This window comes from Primulina tabacum, chromosome 14 (genome assembly GCF_025594145.1).
Source record: "Primulina tabacum isolate GXHZ01 chromosome 14, ASM2559414v2, whole genome shotgun sequence".
In the NCBI taxonomy this organism is placed as follows: domain Eukaryota; kingdom Viridiplantae; phylum Streptophyta; class Magnoliopsida; order Lamiales; family Gesneriaceae; genus Primulina; species Primulina tabacum.
In genome coordinates this window covers 37,411,213-37,432,798 of record NC_134563.1, presented here as the reverse complement: position 1 = coordinate 37,432,798, position 21,586 = coordinate 37,411,213, and the positions used below count along the sequence as shown (strand labels likewise).

At 36.9% G+C, this 21,586-nt stretch overlaps 4 protein-coding genes across 12 annotated transcripts; 2 read left to right on the top strand and 2 right to left on the bottom strand.

Moving 5' to 3' along the window:
* Window positions 1-726: 726 nt before the first annotated feature.
* Window positions 727-2,427, bottom strand: LOC142525444 (uncharacterized). The gene is made up of 3 exons (XM_075629741.1): window positions 2,326-2,427; window positions 1,941-2,005; window positions 727-1,027 (listed from the first exon to the last, which is right to left on the bottom strand). The coding sequence occupies exons 1-3, from the start codon at window positions 2,423-2,425 to the stop codon at window positions 830-832; spliced, it is 363 nt and encodes a 120-aa protein (XP_075485856.1). The 5' UTR covers window positions 2,426-2,427; the 3' UTR covers window positions 727-829.
* A 1,542-nt stretch (window positions 2,428-3,969) lies between these two features.
* Window positions 3,970-11,316, top strand: LOC142525442 (transcription initiation factor TFIID subunit 4b-like). 7 transcript variants are annotated; one of them, XM_075629735.1, is made up of 17 exons: window positions 3,970-4,083; window positions 4,168-4,237; window positions 4,384-4,495; window positions 4,942-5,690; window positions 5,810-5,905; window positions 5,997-6,081; window positions 6,176-6,270; window positions 6,343-6,807; window positions 8,218-8,330; window positions 8,418-8,508; window positions 8,628-8,763; window positions 8,877-8,932; window positions 9,023-9,079; window positions 9,213-9,353; window positions 9,451-9,516; window positions 9,588-9,846; window positions 10,672-11,316. In XM_075629735.1, exons 2-17 carry the CDS (start codon window positions 4,199-4,201, stop codon window positions 10,836-10,838), a joined length of 2,727 nt encoding a protein of 908 aa, XP_075485850.1. In that variant the 5' UTR covers window positions 3,970-4,083; window positions 4,168-4,198; the 3' UTR covers window positions 10,839-11,316. The 7 variants fall into 7 exon arrangements, 6 of the variants coding, with proteins under 6 accessions (XP_075485850.1, XP_075485854.1, XP_075485853.1 ...); XR_012815074.1 differs by having other exon boundaries at window positions 3,984-4,237; window positions 10,672-10,943; window positions 11,017-11,316; XM_075629736.1 differs by having other exon boundaries at window positions 3,988-4,071.
* A 650-nt stretch (window positions 11,317-11,966) lies between these two features.
* LOC142524821 (transcription elongation factor SPT4 homolog 2-like) lies at window positions 11,967-19,482 on the top strand. 3 transcript variants are annotated; one of them, XM_075628937.1, is made up of 7 exons: window positions 11,967-12,465; window positions 12,551-12,642; window positions 12,751-12,806; window positions 18,776-18,837; window positions 19,067-19,136; window positions 19,220-19,247; window positions 19,290-19,482. In XM_075628937.1, the coding sequence occupies exons 1-5, from the start codon at window positions 12,286-12,288 to the stop codon at window positions 19,124-19,126; spliced, it is 450 nt and encodes a 149-aa protein (XP_075485052.1). In that variant the 5' UTR covers window positions 11,967-12,285; the 3' UTR covers window positions 19,127-19,136; window positions 19,220-19,247; window positions 19,290-19,482. The 3 variants fall into 3 exon arrangements, with proteins under 3 accessions (XP_075485052.1, XP_075485051.1, XP_075485050.1); XM_075628936.1 differs by having other exon boundaries at window positions 11,968-12,465; window positions 19,233-19,482; XM_075628935.1 differs by having other exon boundaries at window positions 11,974-12,465; window positions 19,220-19,482.
* A 353-nt stretch (window positions 19,483-19,835) lies between these two features.
* LOC142524603 (uncharacterized protein At2g23090-like) lies at window positions 19,836-20,998 on the bottom strand. The gene is made up of 3 exons (XM_075628637.1): window positions 20,862-20,998; window positions 20,734-20,774; window positions 19,836-20,234 (listed from the first exon to the last, which is right to left on the bottom strand). The coding sequence occupies exons 1-3, from the start codon at window positions 20,932-20,934 to the stop codon at window positions 20,118-20,120; spliced, it is 231 nt and encodes a 76-aa protein (XP_075484752.1). The 5' UTR covers window positions 20,935-20,998; the 3' UTR covers window positions 19,836-20,117.
* Window positions 20,999-21,586: the final 588 nt, after the last annotated feature.

Below are 21,586 nucleotides of genomic sequence, written 5' to 3'. Positions count from 1 at the left end.
CGTCACCATATCCTTTTGAGCCCAAAACAAAAAAAATTGCTTTTATTAACCTCTCTCTCCATATTTTAGATTATATTCTTTAATGCAAAATATATGCACGAATTTAATTTTAGCTTACATATATTGTCTATGGATTACATTACATATATGGTCTATGGATTACATTTTTATACATACTAAATTTCAAAGAGATTTAAGCTTACAAATATGGAGTATATTTTTCAATTCACATACTATATCTAAGAGGAATCTAACTCTATACCATCTTTGATTTTTAGCCATTTTACTTCAATGGATTCAAAAGGTACTTTATAATATTCACGAATTACTATCTTCTATTTGCTTAAAGTGGTTACTTGCCTTTTAACTTCTATTCGAATCGAACATTGGATCCAAAAAAATAGACGTCCGTTAAACTTCCAAAATACTGATGACTAATATGCGTATTAGTGTATCCATGACTAACCTGTGTTTTCACAAATACATAAATTCTGTGCGACAAATTCAGGAATTAGAATTCTATTTCACGCTACTACCAAATAGGGTTTATTAAATTCTGTATCACATATTTGCTCTTTTGTTGCGTAAGGAATTTGTCTCTATTAATCGAGTGTTGAGTCTGCTAAACTGTACGTGTGTCTATTAATTCTACTGCGAAGCTCGTTATTCTTTGCAAAGCTCATTATTCTTCTATTGCTATAACACGTATATGATAACAATAACACGACATAAAAAGATACTAAATTATGTGTAATGTCAGTACAACTTCATTTATTCCTTAAAGGGTAATTAATAATAACCAAGTTGATGTTATGAAAGGAGAGACGAGCTAAGGATGCCCACCATGCTTGAGTTGAGAGGGAGGAGGAGAAGGTTCTGGTTTGGGGATGTATGGCATCAACGGGGTACCATGCTGGACAGGTCCGGGTCGAATGGAAGCCTTCGAACTCGGAACTGGATTGATAGGACGATAATCTTCCAAGTTGATTTCGCAGGCATCATTTGAGACCCAAGGATCCATTTCATCCTGTAGATTGGTTGATTAGAAAGGAAAATATTAAGAATATATATTAGCAGTTGTACGTTAAACATGTGATGTTTTATAGAGTTCTAAGTTGCACCTTTCCGACCATAGTAATCCAACACAGTCTGGATTCAGAACCTCAAACTCAGGATACAATTTTTTCTTCTTTTCTAAGATATTACGTTAAAAAGGGAAATCTATCTTCGTCTTATTTAGATTTTCAGTTTTATATATATATATATATATTCCTCGCAAATTACGTGATTTTTCTAATGCGCATGTTTGATGTTTATGTGTATAATGTCAAACCAACACTCTGAGAAAAATCTTTAGTTACAAAAATCGAAAGGCAAATTACTAAGACCTACCGAAATTGCAAAAAAAAAAAAAAAAAAAAGCCATGCAGCATTAGTTTTCAATTTTTCCTACATTAAATAAAAGATAAAAAAATATCATCTTAAATTTTATAAAACCTCTCGATACGTAGCGTAAAAATGATCAAATATTGTTTTGCTTCGAAGAAACTATTTACATCTGCACTACCGAATATTTACATTTTTACATTGAAAATTCTCTTAATTTTAATGATGAAATAGTTGGTCATAAAGTAAGAGTTTATAAGTTTTATAAGTGCACACCATATAAATACCAATTAAAATATCCTTTTTATATGCATATATAGCAAAATCTTCGGAATTCGGGATATAAAACTAATATAATTAACATTTTTTTATACCAATTTCCTTCTTTTTTTTCAGTGATAAAATTGGGCCAAAGGTCGGTAAATTAACATGTGGCTCCGACCATGATGCCAGATATAGATTTTTACCGTAATTCAAGATAATTAAGAGAGATATTTGAGATGGTAATTATCCGAAATTTATTAGTGTGGGAAAGAAGAACACAGTGTATATACCTTAAGTTTTCTAAATTTGAAAGGAGATGCCACTGCTTTCTCATTGCTCTGCACCCAAGTCATACCTGCAATTAATCATCATCACTAACATGCAATTTACTCAATCAATAATTAAGGGAATCTTGAAATTAAGAAATTACCTTATAACTTCTCATGCAGATAAGTAATCGATGTATATATATTATATATATACTTTCCCAAAATGGTACGTAAAAACAAAAATCAGAACGGGAAAAAGATCGATTATTGACCTTTCCTCCATCAAAATTTACCTAAGTTATATCCCCAGCAATATCAAATCAACTCCCTGACAAATTTTTTAGTACAGTACTAGATCACAGAACACGACTCTCCTTAATTTGCACAAATGAACAGAAAAGTTTACCAGGATTTGAAGAGGTACTCCCTTTACTGGCGTAACCAGAAGCAGCAGTTCCAATTACCACCAACAACAAAAACATTGATATTAATCCAGAACCCTTCATGATTGATACTGCTGTTCAAAACAAACGATTGTCTATATATATATATATTCATAAATTTTTGAGATGAGAGGTATTTAATGGAAAAATGATGAGTCATGATGAAGATGGTGTGGTTTTTAATTTGATCAACGCAGCTCACTTGATTGCTGTTGGGCAGTGAGATGGGCATTGCAATTAAATGCATTTAAATTTTGTTTCTTGCTGCAGAAAATGGATAGAAATGAATGCATCTGCAGCAGCTAGCTAGCGCTTTGGGAATGCGAGCCCTTTTATATCCAGGATTCGAAGATTAATTTGCTTCTGTGAACCGCAAACAGTACTTTGCCCCATTAAAGGCTAATATTCGACGTTGCTATATATATAAGATTGTTGGTAATTAAGGTTCTTAAATATATACTTATTTTCGATCGCATTGATTTATTCTGTGACTCGTCCTTTTCATCCATCATAAGAAGTTGGATCCTCTTAACTGACCGCTGCATGTCTATTTCTTTTTTCTTTTTAAATAAAACACCACACGGTCAGATGAGAGAGTTTGACAGACTCCTAACGGTATATAAATTTAAAAAAAAAAAGAGTGAGACTAACTCGAGCCTCCGGAGAGATACAACTATGACTTCTTACAATGTAAATAGGGTAAATCAAATCTATTTAGTTTTATACAGCTCAAAATATTATGATATTATAAAAAACTTTATGAATATGAGCCTCACGAGCTAACCAAATGATTCATGGCTTGACTCCCTCCCCTATAAACACGTGTGATATAGCATGAAATTTTCTTCATGAGCAAAGCTCGGATTGCAGTCAAATTATTTTTCGTCGAGAGTTCAACTTTACTCGAGTATAGATCGAAACAGACTCTCGAGCCGCATACTGTATTTCTGGAGTGTGAGTACTCATAATATCGCATGCATGTTGAGAAATTAATGGTGACATTTTAGAGAAAATGATCTCAACCTCACACACGACAATCTATTACAATTATGTACTGTTGTTGCCTCATAGCTAATTTTTTTAAGAATGAAACCACTGTCACAATTCCTGATATACATAGTTTGGCATGATAAACAAAGAAATCACACACACACACACATATATAATTGGTCGCACTAATTTACCAAATTAACATAATTTATATTAGCCACACACACACACACACATGTATATAAGTACCAAATGTTTGCATATACTGAATAATAATGGGTGATTGGCTCTTATTTTTCTATAAATATAATTATAATTTCGTAAACTACAAAAAATTCAAAATTCGATCCATAAACTACTATAAATATAAAATGAAAATAATATTTTACATGAATTTAATAAATTCTACCAAATTCAATCCTCGGATTCTAAGATTTTATTATTTTTTCCATTTTTCTTACATTTTATTATTTGAATTGTTAAAAAGAAAAAGAAAAGACGGAAAAGCTAAAAACCTCGGTTCTTGGTAAAATTGGAGCAACCAAAGCTCGGATTGTCCTAAATTTTTAAATAGTTTTTATTACATTTATTTATTTATTTATTTTGAAAGGTTTATTACATTTAATTAAAAAACCCCTTTTAATATCTTGTATTCAAGCTCACTGCCGTCGTTTTTGTCTTCCTCAATTCTCCCGGTGCATCGAAGACATAAAAATTCAGTTAATTTTCAAGTGTTGATCTTTATGTTATGTCGTCCTCTCTCATAATCTTAGAACGCAGCCCTTAATTGTTTACTTCCGTACCATCTTTCTCAGGAAAACACCAAAATAGTAGGAGCTGATTTTGATGGATCCTAATATTATGAAACTCCTTGAAGAAGAAGAGGTTTCCCACCATTTGTCTGCACGATTTTCTTTCCTTTACTGCTTTGTCCATTCATGCTTTGATCTTGGAGTTTTCAAGCATTCGAGAGCTTTTTTTTTGGTTATTTTGTTTTCTTATTTCGATTTCATTCTTGGACGGTTTCCTAGGACGAAACAATGCATTCTGGGGCTGACGTGGATGCATTCACAGCTGAATTGAACAGAGACATTGAAGGCGGCAATGCATCCACATCACATCAGCCTTCTGATTCCAATAGCGGTAATCATTTCTTTTTTTGGCTCTTTAGTATTGATTTTGCGGCAGGTCCTGTACTTGGTGAATTGCCAGTGGAATCTCAGGTTCTTTGTCTTGTAATTTTTGATGGTATGTTTTCGAATATGATGGATATGCTCGCTCGCTGATTTGTGATTTTGTCTAGAGCTCGGAGATTTAATGTGTATTGGGTGCAAAATGACATTTTTGGGAAAAAAAATACTTTTAAAATTTGAAACTAGTAAGGAACCAACTCGGCCCTGCCCCTGATACCACGTTGTAGGAATGGGAAAGCTTTTAGGACTGGCTCACTTTTAGCAATGGCCAAAATCAAGTTAACATCTAACTTTACTGCTGATGCTTATTTCAGACGCCCTACCACCAATTTCGTTTTTAGATTCTCAACATGTCTTGATACACTGTATTCCTTAATGCATGCATTCAAAGTGCAGAAGCCTTATCTCAGGAAATCAGTGGTACGGAAAGTCAATTTCTTCAGCAGTGGCAAACATCTAGCCATGATGGAGACATTAATTTTCGAAGTGGGAAAGATATCTTGACTATGGATCCAAAGGTTCAGCATCCAACTCAATTGGAGTTGCAACAGGATGGGTCTGATTTTAAAAGCGACACAAAGGAAGACAACTCGACCCACGAGTTTAAAAACTTTCCTTTGCTATCCGCGGATCGCTCTCCTCAACCACAAGATGACCAGAACACTCTACCTGCATCCCGACCTATTGGTGTGATAACTTCTGGAAAGAATCCTGTCCATATCCAGGGACCTGACAATGAGTCATACTCAGAAAGGGAATCAGAGTTGTACAGATCACAAGCTGTGAATAGTCCACAGTCCAATGCAACGGGGTCAAATAATCTAGTGCCCTTAGCTCCAGAATCAAATGATCTTCAACCCTTGTCTACCGGAAAAGGAAATCAACAAACATCTAATATTGGAATCAGTAATGGACAGACCATGGCTACAATGAATCAGAATGCTCTGGAAACTGGGTCGAACAGCCAACAGGCCAAGACCTCGGGTATTAGTAATCAACAGTCACTGACAAGTAGTAATCAACAGCCTGGTACCTCGGTGAAGTTGAACAAACAAGTTCCTTTTGGCATGTTGCTTCCTATTATACAGCCACAACTGGACAAGGACAGAGCCATGCAACTTCAGACTCTCTACTTCAAGCTTAGGGTGGTTTTCAGATCTTTTTCACTTCTTAAACAATAGCCTTTTAAGAATGTTTACCTCAAGTTTATAAAATTTTCATAATTTTTATTGAAATCATATAGCAATGGTGTATGTTTTGCCAGAAAAACGAGATCTCTAAAGATAATTTTGTCCGACAAATGAGAAGCCTTGTCGGGGATCAGATGTTAAAGATGGCTGTGTATAAATTACAGACTCAGGTATGTGACAGTATAATGTTCGATGAACTTTTGTTTTTAGTTTGAAAATCTGTCAGTTGAGTTTAGGTTAAGTTGTGGGTATGGAATTCAGGCTGCCAAGAACTTGCAGACAACCCCTAATCCGCATCAATTACAGCCTTCAGCCGGAGGACGGCAATTGCAAGGGTCATCGAGTGGTGCCTTCTTTAATGAAACCTAACTTGTTTATCAACTGTTTCATAAACCTCAATGATTTTCTGCTGACAAAACGCCTCTTTTTTTTATTTGCAGCACAATTGTTGACAGATTTAAGAAATCCAATGGCTGATAGTAATACAGTTAAATCGCACGTGGTGGAAAGTCAAGCTGATTCACAAGGATTGCAAGTAATTCTATTGTGAACTTCAAGTTTGAGTGCTTTAAGTCAGTAGAATAAGCATCATTTGTTTCCAATACAGGGACTTGATAAGCAGCAGCATTCACACTTCTCACAAACATCTTTTCCCACATTTGGAACTTCTGGGAGTAATTATTCAGCCGTTTCTGCTAAAAATTTTAGCTCTCCAACATCTATGCGACCACAGCTTCATGATTCACAAATGAGGCAGGCTTCAGCTCATCCGAATATAATATCTAATTACTTGGGGCCAACAACCCAGAATACAAATGTGATGAACATGGCCAAGTTTGAGAGGCCATCTTCTTTTAGCGATCCTAAGAAAATGCAGGCAAGAAGACCGACTCAAATGACCAGCGACGCTGAGCTTCCAAAGAATCTAGCCAAATGGGCATCGTCCCCTGGCGTTTCATCTTCAATGCCATATGCAAAGCAAGAACCAGTTGATCAATCAAGTGAACTACCACCCAAAGCCCAGTTGAATTCCTCACTGGGGTTATCAAATTTGTCTTCTTCGCAAAACATGGTAATTACAAGCTTGATACCCTCATTCATTACAGCTTGATGAGCATAATATTTTGCAATTTTTAATAGTATGTGGCTGTCTAGTTTCTCTGTCATACTCTTGTTGTTTGGCTTTCAGACCAGGTTTATGCGTGCATATATATCAATTTGCATAAAGAACTCTTGCTTTGGCAGTCAGTCTGATGCATATGAAGCAAAGAAGTAATATTAACATGAAAATCTAACTGATTTAACATTTGGATAGCTGTTATGTGTGAGTGGTCGACATTTAAAACCTTTCTTATCTTGACCGTTGTTAATCACTAGATTGAACCATGTGCGTATGCCGTAGTAAAACAGCTTTTATTGAGCAATTTTTCAAGGTGTAATCGCATTTGAGTTATTTTACTTTTTCTGTGGTTACCAACTTGTTTTAAAATTTAAATTTATTTTGCCTCTTGTCGCGTGTTATCTTTTGTTATGCCACCATATGTAGAAAAAAAGACTCAGAGAGAGAACTAAATGTAATTTCTCATAGAACACTTTTAGTTTTTTTGGTAATCTATCCTTTCATATGGGGTTGCATTAACCTCCAGAGGTCTTTATTTTGCTTTGTAAAAATAATGCTTGCAACCAATATTGATTCTTTCTGTCCAAAGTACGATAGTTACATATGGGTTGCATAATTCTTCATTGTTCATTTAATGGAAAAACTGAAGGTTATTTTATCATATTTGATTCTTGATACTATGAATCTCATGCTTTGTGTCGTTTTTATGATATATACATTGGAGGTTGGGGACTAGAACCTACCACCTCTCCCATAAATAGGAGAGGACATGCCATCAAGTCAAGAGGCTTTTGCCAAACTGCTCTATCTTGTTGAGGCTTAGAGTTTTTAGTTTAATCATTGTTGTTTTCCTCCTCCCCGATTCAGGGGAAATAAAAAATATGTGACATGAATGTTGTATCGTAGGATTATTGGCAAGTGGTCCATGGAGAAGGACCATGTAACTTGTACTGCAATAAGTTTACCTGACCTCGTAGAGCGCTACAGCTGGAGAAATCATGATTTATTTCTATACTCGGAAATCTCTGTGAGTTTCTAGAAAATAAATTGAGCTTTAGAAATTTTTTTTATACAACAATTTACTAGCCGAGGAGTTCCAGTGAGATTTTTGCTTAGAGTGGCTGTCCTTGTTAAAAAGTTTCACTTGGCTTGGCTGATACACTCAGCTGCTGAATTGATTGCCCATGTCCTCATCTTACTTTTCTGCTTATTGGATTTCTTTCTTCCTCGGAAATTTTATTGCTTGGGCAAATATTTTTTTCTTATTATAAATTTTATCTCTAAGATATCATGACTGTTATTATGTTAGCTTTCACCGCTTTCTCTCTTTTTGTATCCCCTTTCTAATTCTAAGAGTCTCAGATGTCTTCCTTGACTGCTTCCATTGGGCCTGGAAACTTCAAGCCTCCCCTTAAAAAGCCTCTGGTTGGCCAGAAGAAGCAAATTGAAGCTCCTGGTTCTTCTCCTCCATCAAGGTAAAATCATTTATTGATGCATATCAGGAAATCTGCTTGAAAATAAAAAGCTTCGGCATATGTAGTGCTGAATTGTAAAGTATTCAGCAGTAAGAAGCAAAAAGTGGCTGGAGCCTTTTTGGATCAAAGCATTGAACAACTCAATGATGTTACTGCAGTAAGCGGGGTTAATCTCAAGGTAACTCCTTCACACTATGTTTGGAAAATATTTATGTTTTTCATCCACTCAATTCATTTTTACTTGTATTTGTGTATAACCATTGATTTGCTTTTCTTATCAACTAAATGCATGAATAGGAGGAAGAAGAACAACTTTTTTCTGGCTCCAAGGAAGACAGTCGGGCTTTAGAAGCATCTCGGCGGGTTGTTCAAGAAGAGGAAGAAAGGCTGATTTTGCATAAGATTCCACTTCAGAAGCTAGTGGCAGAAATAAGTAATATTTCTATATGAACCATCTTTGCTTGGATTATCTGTTTACATCTTATTCTGCATCCCACTTGGTCTCGTAAATATTATAATTTTTGTGTTTTGTCTGCTCTCTGGCAGTGGCAAAATCTGGTTTGAAGAATATGAACAGTGATGTAGAGCGGTGCTTGTCCTTGGTAAAATCGAACTCTCCATTACTGCATTTTTACGAAAGCCTTGTCAGACTTTATTTATTTATTTCTGGTTGAATGTTGTTGTACACTTAGTGTGTGGAAGAGAGAATGCGCGGCATTATAACTAATCTCATCAGACTGTCAAAACAGGTTTATTTTCATAGTTTGCTCTCATTTGCTTTGCAAATTTTTTTCTACTTTTAGCATTTTTTGTGTGAAGGCTTTCCTTTATCGGATTAAAACGTTTCAGTTAATCTTTTCTACTCTCTAATGAATACTGTAGCGAGTTGACATGGAAAAGTTAAGGCACAGAACTATCATCACCTCAGACGTTCTGCAAAAAATCACGACTATCAACCGTAAAGCTCGTGAAGAATGGGAGAAAGAACAGGCAGAAACAGAAAAATCTCAGAAACTGAACGAAGTAAGCTTCTAGAACACTTTTTAGCAATTCTATGTGGATTTTGCGCTTTTATTTAGTAGAAACTGAGTGAATGTCTTTCTTATTATGTGGAATGCAGACTGAGAGCGATTCTAGTGTCGATGGTGATAAGGAAAAGGATGAAAGCCGTACAAGATCAGCGAAGGTACTGAGAATTGTTTTTTCTCCTAATGTTTGAAATTCATAATATATTTCTAAGTTTTCTATTATCTGCAGGCTAACAAGGATGAAGATGATAAGATGCGTACTACAGCTGCAAATGTTGCTGTTCGTGCTGCTACTGGAGTTGGCGACATGCTTTCAAAATGGCAGTTAATGATTGAGGCCAAGCAGAAACTGGGAGGAACTGAAACTCTCTCTGGTTCCCAAGCTGGTAAAGTCATGGCAAGAAAGCCTTTACCCACATCCGCGAGGAACACCAGGGAAAGTCAAGAAGCTGACAAACGAGATCGTTCACCTGCTTTAAACACTCCTGGTATGTTGGCTCCTAAAGAATTTTGGGAAAGAGCCTATACCTCTTCTTTTTCATGAGAAATTTCCCTTTCAATCACTATGTTGTTTTATCTACTTGTATGTATGTTTTGTCAATGTCTGGGATCCCACGTGATTTGCATGTCCATAAATCTGAGAAGAATATTCATGGAATCCTGATTTTTGTTATGGTTTTTGGTGAGGAGAAATATTTTTTTCCTTTTTCAATCCCAAAATCATCTCCGCTCGAGTTTGGAAAAACTAGTATACCTCAAATTTTCAAAGATTGACAGAGGCAGATTGGATTGCTATTTATATGAAGCATTGTCGTTATTTGAAAAGTAGACATGACATTTGACTGAAAGAAACTGTGGAGCATATCATTTCTATTGGGTGAGAAAATGGGGGAAGTGGATTGTGCTTTTCAAATTTTATACCAATAAATACCGATGAGTGTTGCTTTTTTTCTTTGAATCCAGGGCAGCAAGTCCACAAAAATCTGTTTCAACAATTAGATGACGTCCTTTACGTTTCTTGGCATTTATCTGGATTTTAAAATCTGTAACATCTTCTTGGGGAATTTTCGTCATATTTAGTTGCGGTTAACTTTGTTGGCAAATAGATACGTCATGTTGTTTGCTTTATGGTTATTTAGCTTCTTATATACTTCTCTCTTGAGGTGATTCTTTACTTGCCAAAATAAAGGGAAATGATTAGAGGTACGCCTTGGGCCATGGGTTGTTCGAGTGAATCGAAGTTTGTTTATATGATACTGTGATAATTGTACTGTTGGTTCTCGCCATGATTATTGATAGTCTTGTACATGCAGCATCCGCAAGAAAAGTTTTAAGAAATCAAATCGTCATGCCTCGGGTGTCTCGGAGCATCTCAGTTAAAGATGTGATTGCCATCTTGGAAAGGGAACCTCAGATGTCAAAGTCTACTCTGATATACCGATTGTATAACAAGATTGGTGCCAGTGCTACGGTTGAATGATCCAATTTGCTTATTGTTTCAGCCACAAGATAGTGCCAATATGAAAGTCCACGCTGGTATTTCACTTGACATACAGATGATGATATGTGACTAAAATGCCGCGAGGTTTGACGTGCTAAATGATTTACTCTTCTTTTGTGCCCATTTCTGTTGGTGATTGGTTTGTGGGACCTTGTAGATTATGAAGTGCGTGGACAGAAAGGACGAAAATCCCAAGTTTTTTTTAGAGTCCTAATCTAAAGGGGGTTCGAACTCGGGCAGCTCACATGGGAATCCCGGATGAGACCACCGAGCCAAATGCTCGGTCTCGAATCCCAAGTTGTAGTTGCGTATGTTTGTATTTTGCATCTGTAAAAGGGCTTCCTGGGAATTTACTGGTTTTTGCAAACCAAAGCCTTTCCTTGCTTTGGGATCACACTTTCATTTTCATAACTAGAATTTCGGTTTCATTGATATTCGATTGTTTCATATTCCATCATCCTTTATTTATTTTGCAAATTTGATTAGAAAGTTGCATCGAACGTTTTGCAACAATGTAATTTTGTATTTATTAAAGAGTAGCAATATTTTTGTTTCGATATTCGTGGGAAGCGAAAGTGAACATGTTGGATTAACTGCGATCTAAGTAAAACACATTGATATTGTCTGTACACAAAAATATTTTTCAGGATTATTTTTAATTTAATTTATAAAGCTCACTGTGACGGACTTAGCTAAGTACAGTTGCGGTCTTTGCCCCCCATTTAACCTTTACGTGTATTATTAAAGCAGGCTTGTAGAGTAACATGAGTGGTTATGTGAATAAATAGACACATAAAATATCACAACATTTGATTGAGTGGAGAATAAATTGTTCAATTATTTTGTTCTAGTTGAGTGATTTACAAATGAACCCCTACCCCATATAAAAAGAAGTCTTTTACACTATCTATATCTTTTACTATAATGGTAAATATGTCAAACTTTTTCCACAACTTTCTATGTCATTTCAAATAAATTTATAATATTCAAGTTCAGAGATCTTTATTACGAACCTAGAACATTCAAATCTTTCCCCGTTATCAACCAACATATCTAAAATAGTCTTTTTGTCTTAGAGTGAATGCTAGAGTTCTTGAAAGGGTTTCGGTCGTCTTCAAGCTGACAACATCTTTGCATGTTGTTATACCTATTTGAATGTGTTATTGTTGAATTAATATGAATTTTACGATTGAACACAACTTACGTGTATTTCTTCTTCTTTTTTTTTTTTTTTAACACGTTGATATTAATCTATTTGTTGAGTGAAAAGTAGAGGGCTTTTTAATTTAACTTGGTGACCTTCAGGTAATTTTATTTCATGGACAAGGATTTTTTTCCTCACATAGATATCGAAGTTTTGTAAGAGATTTCATAGCATATTTGTTGTGGTGCTATAAATGGGGAAACCTCAAACTGTCTTTGTTATATGATTCCCATCGGCATAATCGGCCCCTTGAACTTCTGTACTACTAAAAGTTTTAGCTGTATCAAAACAATGGCAAATCAAGATAAAGTAGGAGGCGTCGTGGCAGCACAGCTACCCACAAGCTTCGGACATGAGCTCCGAGCCTGCCTCCGATGCCGTCTCATAAAGACGTACGACCAGGTTGGTTTCACCTTCTGTTTGTTCCCTTTCGATTTCTTGTTCATTATCAACCCTAAAGAAAAGAAAAGGCCTAATTTCTTCACAGTTTTTTGAATCGGGGTGTGAGAACTGTCCTTTCTTTAAGATGGAGGAGGATCCTGAACGAGTAGCTGACTGCACTACCCCCAATTTCAATGGGTTTGTTTCTCTTTTAATTTACTTAAAAAATCAAAAATAAAATGCTCAAAATGAGTAAAGAATTCTTTTGTGAAATCTATCGCATGTTATGATTTTAATTATGGGTAGGGTAATCTCAATCATGGACACAACTAGGAGCTGGGCTGCCCGCTGGCTTCGCACTGGTATTTAACTTTATACTATTGCTTTCGTTATTGTTTATTCGAATTTCTGCGTGTATAAAATGGTTAAGAAATTCGGTAACAGGTAATTATCCTCCAAAGCATAATGTAGGTTACTTATATATGATTATGTTAGGAATTAAACTATCAAAGATCAAACTAATTTGAGAGAAAAATCAATCTATTCAACTCATAGATTTAATTTACAGAAAGAAATAAAAAACTCTCGGATCTCACAGCACTCTCAATCTCCTCTACTTGGGATTAGGATTCCTCAACTGGGAATGAGATGATTTAAACAATAAGCTGAAGCCTCTATTTATAGAGGATATTCTGCACATGTTAATTGGTGTGGATGGACAATGGCAGCCATTGGAGAATCAACAATGGCTGCACCTACCATGGACCTTCTAGATGGTGGCTGGAGATTTCCAAATTGAGTTCTTCATTTCTCCCCCTCCAGCCATATCCAAAACAAGCATTCCAGCTATGTCTCTGCATAGCTCTAACTTTTCTCGCGTTACCACTTTTGTCAACATATCTGCTGGATTCTCCTTCGTATGAATCTTAACTAGTCTCAACAGTTGTCGATCCATAACTTCACGTATCCAATGATATCGAATATCAATATGCTTTGTACGGGAATGGTACATGAAGTTCTTGCTTAAGTCGAGAGCACTTTGACTGTCACAATGTACCTTGTACTCTTTCTGCTTGATTCCAAGTTCTTGAAGATATCGCTTTAGCCACAACATTTCTTTCCCAGCTTCAGCGACAACAATATATTCTGCTTCTGTTGTGGATAAAGCAACACACTTCTGCAGTCGTGACTGCCATGAGACAGATCCCCCCGCGAAAGTGTAGATATATCCTGAAGTAGATTTGCTACTATCAATATCTCCGGCCATATCTGCATCCGTATAGCCCTCCAATATTGGATCAGCTCCCCCGTAACAAAAACATAATTTAGTAGTACCCTTTAGATACCTGAGAATCCACTTTACTGCCTCCCAATGCTGCTTCCCAGGGTTGGAGAGAAAACGACTCACCTTTCCCACTGCATGAGCAATATCTGGCCTTGTGCATACCATTGCATACATCAAACTTCCAACAGCTGAAGAATATGGTATTGATGACATTTCCCCGATCTCTTTCTTGGATAAAGGACATGCACTCTTGCTCATCTTGAAATGATTGGCAAGTGGAATGCTGACTGGTTTGGCGTTGTTCATGTTGAACCTCTCGAGCACACGTTCAATGTACTTCTCCTGAGATAACCATAACCGTTGGTTGTTTCTGTCTCGAACAATCTGCATACCCAAAATCTGTTGAGCTGGTCCTAAGTCCTTCATTTCAAAAAACTTAGAGAGTTCATTCTTCAACTGACTAATCTTCGTTGCATCCTTTCCCACGATCATAATATCGTCTACATAAAGTAGAAGAGCAACGAAACTCTCGTCTGAAAATTTCTGAATGTAAACGCACTCATCTGCAGCAGTTTTCTTATAGCCTTGACTTGTCATGCATGAGTCAAACTTCTTGTACCACTGCCTTGGTGCCTGCTTTAGACCGTACAAGCTTTTCTTAAGCTTGCAAACGAGGTTATGACTTGAAACCTCAAAACCTTCTGGCTGCTCCATATAGATTTCTTCTTTTAAATCCCCGTGAAGAAAAGCTGTCTTCACGTCCATCTGTTCAAGCTCCAAGTTCATACTTGCTACCAAGCCAAGTATAACTCGGATTGACGTCATCTTGACTACTGATGAAAATATCTCATCAAAGTCAATTCTTCTCTTCTGTTGGAATCCTTTGACTACCAATCGTGCTTTGTATTTCACCACTTGTCCGCTGCCATCTTTCTTCATCTTGAACACCCATTTGTTTCTTAGTGCCTTCTTCCCTTTTGGAAGTTCTACGATCTCATAAGTGTGATTCTTCTGCAGAGATTCCATCTCATCTTGCATTGCTGACAACCATGTTTCTTTGTCCTTATGAGATAGTGCTTCTTGGAAACTCTCTGGTTCTCCATCTTCAGTAAGCAGAAGGTACTCGGATTCCGTATATCTTCTAGATGGAATCCGTCCTCGTTCAGACCTACGAACTTCTGGAATAGTCTGAGAAGATTCACCATCATCTGGGCCTTGTGATGATCCTGGAACATCTGGTGGAGTGGGTTGTGGCTCCCCCTGCTCAACACCCCTTTCTTCCTCAGCTTCTGCTTCTGGCATGTATTTCTGTCACTATATCGAACGAGTTTAGTGCTGCATCTGAATTTAGAGCACCAACATTTGACTTCTGAGACATTGTAGGTTTTTCAATGTCTTCTATTGTCTGACTTTCATGGAACACAATGTCCCTGCTTCTGATCACCTTTTTTTTCTTTGGATCCCATAGTCTGTATCCAAATTCTTCATCTCCATAGCCAATGAAAATGCATGGAGTGGTCCTTGCATCAAGCTTTTGTCTGAGCTCCTTGGATACATGTGCGTACGCCAAACATCCAAATACTCTTAAGTGTGAGTATGATGGATCCTTTCCAGACCACAGTTTCTCCGGAACTTAAAAATTCAGTGGTACTGATGGTGATCTGTTGATCAGGTAACAGGCGGTTCTGACTGCTTCTCCCCAGAATGACTTTGGCAGTTTAGCCATACTGAGCATACTCCGAACACGTTCCATGATTGTCCGGTTCATTCTTTCGGCTACACCGTTGTGTTGAGGGGTGCGAGGGACCGTCTTTTCATGTCGAATGCCGTATGTTTTGCAATATGCATCGAACACCTTGGAAGTGTATTCGCCTCCATTATCTGACCGGAGACACTTCAATTTCTTCCCAGTCTCACGTTCTACCATGACATGAAACATTTTGAAGTATTCGAATACCTGGTCCTTCGTTTTCAGGAAATAGACCCACACCTTTCGAGAAGCATCATCAATGAAAGTTAGAAAATATTTATTTCCGCCTAGTGATTCATCCTCCAGGGGACCGCAAACGTCAGAGTGTACCAGACTGAGCAACTCTGATCTTCTCGTTGAATAGGAACTGAATGAGACTCTGTGCTGCTTACCAAATAGACAATGAATGCAAGGATCTGGCGCAACATCTTTGTCAACGATGATAAGCTCTTTCTTTATTAGGGTAGACAACCCTTTCTCACTCATATGGCCGAGTCTCTGGTGCCACAAATTTTGAGAACCCTCCTTCTCAGCTACGTTGAGGGTGTCTGTACATATCTTCATGTGAGTCTTGTACAGTGTGCCACAAATGTGTCCTCGAGCGACTATCAAAGCACCCTTTGACATCTTCCATGTGCCATTGCTGAAATGATTATCATAGCCTTGGTTGTCAAGGGCTATTCCAGAAAGAAGATTGAGCCGAAGATCTGGCACATGTCTGACATCCTTCAAAGTGATTGTATTTCCAACACTTGTCTTTATTTGGATATCTCCAATTCCTACAATCCCAGAGGAACTGGAATTTCCCATCTTCACTGCTCCAAAGTCACCAGCTTTGTATGTCATGAAGTATTCCTTGTGCGAAGTCACGTGGTAGGAAGCTGCAGTATCTACCACCCATTCTGTGTCTTCTTTTGAAACGTGAAGGCATGTCTCATTATGGGTCGAACAGAACGCTACATCTCCAGGAATGATGACTAGCGTTTCTCCACCCTTGTTCTTCGATTGGGAACTGCTCTGGCCTTGCTCCTCTAGCCATTTGTAGCAATTCTTCTTCATATGACCCTCTATTCCACAGTGATGACATTTATACGAAGGTTTTCTGCCATCGGTGGATCTGCTTTTGCTTCTGCCTCTCCATTTGCCTTTACCCCTTTGTTGTTTCTCTTGTTGTCTTCCTCGGGGCTCTGTGACAAGGGCATGAGTCTGGTCTGTGCTCATATCCTTTCTCCTGGCCTCCTCGTTGAACAGGGCATCCTTAACCATGGACATGGTAAGTTTGCCATCTGGAGCCGAGTTGCTGAGAGAAACTACAAGTGTTTCCCAGCTATCAGGAAGCGAACTGAGAAGTAGGAGTGCCTGCATCTCATCTCCAAGCAGCATCTCTACAGACGATAATTGATTTACCAGACTCTGGTACTCACTGGTATGCTCGGCAACAGAAGTTCCACTTTTGAACTTCATATTGACTAACCGCCTCATCAACAGGGCTTTATTCCGAGCGGTCTTGGCCTGGTACATGTCCTCCAGCTTCTTCCAGAGAGCATATGCGTCTGTCTCCTGTGCAACATGGTGGAAGACACTATGATCAATCCATTGTCGGATTTGACCAATAGATTTCCGGTTTAATTTCCTCCACTCTGACGCTTTGGTTGGATCAGGATTTTCACCTTTCAATTCTACGGGATCGAACAAATCTTTACAGCTGAGGAGATCTTCCATCCGAGGTTTCCTACAGCGTGTAGTTGGTTGCCGTGAGCATAATCATAGCTCCAGAATATGATGTTGACTCTTCTGTGGTCATCTTCAATATTTATTTATCAAAAAAAGAGCTGAATCTCGTAAAACGGAGTACACCGTTGTGTCCGGAACGGCCGAAAATGGTGGAATAGGCACTTCGGGGTCAGAAATTCTATTGCTGAAAATTTTGGGATCACTATATAACTTTCTGATAGTTCAGGGGTCTCTAAGTCATTACCAAAAGTTCAGGGGCCATTCTGTACTTTAGGAAAGATAAAGGACCATTTTGAAACGAGCAGAAAATATAAGGACCAAAATGCAATTTTCAGAAAATTGAATAGTGCTGATGAAGTGGCACTGACTGGACGCTTACGTGGCAATGACGTGGCGCTGACTGGACGCTTACGTGGCAATGACGTGGCGGGCACTGTTCATCATCTTCTTCGTAAAGAACTTTTGAAAAATCACAGAAAATTCGTTTGATGTCCGATTTTCGATCTGAAAATACCGGTAGACTCGTGGGAACGAGAGCTACGTCGTGGTATAATCAAAACAAGATTTCAGACACTTTCACGAAATCGAATTTTTCACAGAGAGCTCTCCTTTGATGGATAATACCTCTAACCAGGCTCTGATATCACTTGTTGGGAATTAAACTATCAAAGATCAAACTAATTTGAGAGAAAAATCAATCTATTCAATTCATAGATTTAATTTACAGAAAGAAATAAAAAACTCTCGGATCTCACAGCACTCTCAATCTCCTCTACTTGGGATTAGGATTCCTCAACTGGGAATGGGATGATTTAAACAACAAGCTGAAGCCTCTATTTATAGAGGATATTCTGCACATGTTAATTGGTGTGAATGGACGATGGCAGCCATTGGAGAATCAACAATGGCTGCACCTACCGTGGACCTTCTTGATGGTGGCTGGAGATTTCCAAATTGAGTTCTTCAGATTCTTGCCTACGACTATCTTTGTTGTTCATCCAAACTAGTCAATTTCACGGCTGATGAACAGTGACTTCTCCTAGATGGCTCTGAGCAATATTTCCCATTATTTCAACTGACTAGGTAGGTGCATTGTTACTTAAGTAGAGTGCTTGATGTTACTTTTCAAGCCCATTTTTAAGCAAACTGCCTGTCTCCGTGTTGGAGACATGGGTCATCCGTCATTGTAACTAGTGAAGGACATTGAGGGAGATGACAGCTTGAGCGATGGCTTTCGCGAAGACTGGAAGAAAGATCACATTAACGACCAAGTGATTTGATTATGGATCTCTTTTGAAAACTTTGGAAGGAGTTTGTTTTTGGTACTTGAAATTCATTCTTGAAAATTTATTAACTGCTCCAAGTCATTCATGGAAGATCATTTTGTTATTGCCTGCTAAGTTTTTGTTACTTTAATGATCAAAACTTTATTGATGCATCGCTCCATTCTTTTTCATGTTGTTCGGTCCTACAAGTATTTTTGTCATTTTTATATTCTTTTCGTTATGATGGAAGCTTGGATCTTGATCATATCAACTATGATGCTTTCAAAAAAATTTCAGGGAAATTTATTCCTGGTTGCTATACACTTGCAGTTTCAGAAGAACTCCCCCACGACCTGCAGGTATGCTAGATCTAGTTTATTTTCCAATAAATCAGCCAAGTTACACAAGCATTCAAATTTATTATCCGTTTCCCCATTTCACGTTGATTAATTTGTTAACCGCTGACTTCCGTTCATATAATTGCAACAAAATACCCTTTTTAGCCTGGTAGACATGTTTTACTTTCTGTACTTATAAGCTTCTTTTTCCGTTGTTCTTGAGTTGAATCGATTCTGATAAATATTGCAGAATATTTGTGAAGACCAGCGTGTACCATACGTTCCACCGAAACGTTCCCAGGCATCTTGACATCTAAATGGTACATATACGTGTTTGCTTTACGTTTATTTGATATTCGAGGGAGAAGAGGGAGCTTCTTGCTAATTATATCACCTAAAACAGTTTCAAAACCCAGCTGGGCATATGCTTGAAGGAATTGTGCAATCTATCGTCCATTTCACCTGTTGAACTGTAGTAGAGATTTCCATTTCTGAAAATTAGTTGATGGAGCTGGAAAAATTAATTTATGTAAACATTGAGAGTTAACATTATCTACCGTGGAGCTGTTAATCATGAAACCCAACGTTTTATGCACCTAGAGTTGAACTGCAATTTGTGCTTATGAATGTTTGACAAATTATTATAATGCATGACGTTTAATTTTATTTTTATCGATAACCCTCAAATCTTTAGCATATTACATCATTTACATATCAATTTTATTGTTGCAAGTCCGCTTCCAATCAATTCTAATATTTGATGAAATTCATCAAAATCTTTAAACCAAATGGAGATAGTAGCATAGCGCAACCCTGTTTTCCAGCATGTTGGTCTTGTGGTCGAGGCATCGAGCTCACAATTCGTATATAAAGTATCCCATGCCACTTAATTTAATATATAGCTGATACAGTTCTAATGAACAATATATATTTGATAACTGATATATATTCATTTTTTACCATAAGAAAATCAAATTATTGAATATGTTCATCCTACTGCTGTGGATTATTAGATTGAATAAGCAAAAAGAGAAATTTCACATATCATTTGAATCATTGAAAACACCCAAATAAATGCATCTTACTATCATAACCAAACAGTAGTGTGCTACAGATAGCCATCAACTCAGGTAGTTCTTATCATGGCAAACGGAGGAGGAGACAATATAACGCAAACATATACCATTTATAGTTTCAACCCAATAAACCAGCAAAAGTTTACAACATCAAACCAAGCACATTCACAGATTTCAGACACAGTCGGAACCATCCGATTTTCAAGACTTTACCAGAACTTCACATCATTTCAGGTGGGGAAAACAGGTGTGGAGATCAGCTTTTGGATGCTTAGCTTCAGCATGCTCCTTGCATTTTACCTCTGAAGTAGTGCAGATAAAAGTTTGCATGCAAACCTTGCACTGCAGATGAGCGACTCTTAAGTTTGATCGCTAAACGATAAAAGAACTACACAAACACCAATGCAAAATTCAAGAAACGGGATTCTATTCCTTTAACCTCGTAACAATATTGTTCTAAAAATTTAAAGCCTTTGTTTCATAACAAATAACAAGTCATTTAATCAACTATATAAATTTGACCCGGTAAACCAATAGATGGTGGATTTTGCTACACCTATTTATCAGCTAATGATCATCACATCCCACTAATTAATAAAATAACAAGGGGAATTATTGTTCTCTAGATGTAATAAACTAAGGGAACATTTTCTTTAGCTATTATTTTATTCAAGCGTTTAATCACAATTGGAGCTCTAAATTCGAAGAAAGAAAGAAAAAAATCACTCCTTGAAACATAAACCGAAGAAAAACCAATAGAAAGTTCAAAAATTACCCCAAAAAAGAGAAATCTAAACCTAAAACTTGGGGGAAAGGACAGGTATCAGAATTAATAGAGAACCTGGATGGACATGGCCTTCTTGTTGGAATCCAGCTGACTTCCTGCACAGAAAATCAAGAAACGTCAAATCTTGGAGAAACCCTATCTCGATCTCATAATTTAAAATAAAATTATAGAAATGGGTGTACCCTTATTGCCTTTCAACTTCTCCGCGTTCCTCTCCCGAGCCATCTTCGATTTCTGGGCGTTGCCGCCTCCCATAGTTTCAATTCTTTTAGCAGAGCAGGTTAGGAAATTGCCGCATAAATAAATACGTATACACAAAAAAAATATTTTTTTATTTATAATAATAAGATGAGTCAACCATCTCTTTTTTTATAAATAATTATAAGAATAAAATATTTTATCAATAATTTTATTTATTTATTTATGGTGTTGAATGTATTTAATTTTTAAAAATTTATGTTAAGTGTAGTAGATGATTTTGTCTCTGAATTTTCTTACTTTTAATTGGTTAAGGAGCCCGCTAGTTAAATTTATTATAAATTTTATTTTTGTTATAGTTTTTTAAAAACATAATGATTTCGTTATTTAAATAAAACAACCTAATAATATTGATTTTAAAAAACAATAATAAATCATATGAAATCAACAAATAACAATAGTAATAATGTTACAAACACATGTATAATCTAACAATTTATAGGTCTTATTTTTTCTCCCAACTATCTCGTATTTCCTTTGCATTATTTTTCATCAACTCTCACAATTTATTATTATTCTTTATATTACAATTTTATTTTATTTTTGCAATTTTATGTTACGATTGCAATAATGGTAACTGATGGGTGGATGGATGGCAAAAGACTTTACATTATGGGACAGAACATGGGCTAAACCGAAACGATTTTAT

What these genes read in the sequence shown, in the direction of transcription:
- LOC142525444 (XM_075629741.1), bottom strand. Translation starts at nt 2,425, where the DNA reads ATGAAGGGTTCTGGATTAATATCAATGTTTTTGTTGTTGGTGGTAATT. An exon ending in GAGTACCTCTTCAAATCCTG is followed by an intron (nt 2,006 to 2,325) that starts GTAAACTTTTCT and finishes GATTAATTGCAG; the next exon opens with GTATGACTTGGGTGCAGAGC. An exon ending in TCAAATTTAGAAAACTTAAG is followed by an intron (nt 1,028 to 1,940) that starts GTATATACACTG and finishes ACCAATCTACAG; the next exon opens with GATGAAATGGATCCTTGGGT.
- LOC142525442 (XM_075629735.1), top strand. Translation starts at nt 4,199, where the DNA reads ATGGATCCTAATATTATGAAACTCCTTGAAGAAGAAGAG. An exon ending in TGTCTTCTTCGCAAAACATG is followed by an intron (nt 6,808 to 8,217) that starts GTAATTACAAGC and finishes TAAGAGTCTCAG; the next exon opens with ATGTCTTCCTTGACTGCTTC. An exon ending in GGTTCTTCTCCTCCATCAAG is followed by an intron (nt 8,331 to 8,417) that starts GTAAAATCATTT and finishes TAAAGTATTCAG; the next exon opens with CAGTAAGAAGCAAAAAGTGG.
- LOC142524821 (XM_075628937.1), top strand. Translation starts at nt 12,286, where the DNA reads ATGATTCCCATCGGCATAATCGGCCCCTTGAACTTCTGTACTACTAAA. An exon ending in TCATAAAGACGTACGACCAG is followed by an intron (nt 12,466 to 12,550) that starts GTTGGTTTCACC and finishes ATTTCTTCACAG; the next exon opens with TTTTTTGAATCGGGGTGTGA. An exon ending in TGCCCGCTGGCTTCGCACTG is followed by an intron (nt 12,807 to 18,775) that starts GTATTTAACTTT and finishes AAAAAATTTCAG; the next exon opens with GGAAATTTATTCCTGGTTGC.
- LOC142524603 (XM_075628637.1), bottom strand. Translation starts at nt 20,934, where the DNA reads ATGGGAGGCGGCAACGCCCAGAAATCGAAGATGGCTCGGGAGAGGAAC. An exon ending in GAAGTTGAAAGGCAATAAGG is followed by an intron (nt 20,775 to 20,861) that starts GTACACCCATTT and finishes TTTTCTGTGCAG; the next exon opens with GAAGTCAGCTGGATTCCAAC. An exon ending in AGAAGGCCATGTCCATCCAG is followed by an intron (nt 20,235 to 20,733) that starts GTTCTCTATTAA and finishes GCTCATCTGCAG; the next exon opens with TGCAAGGTTTGCATGCAAAC.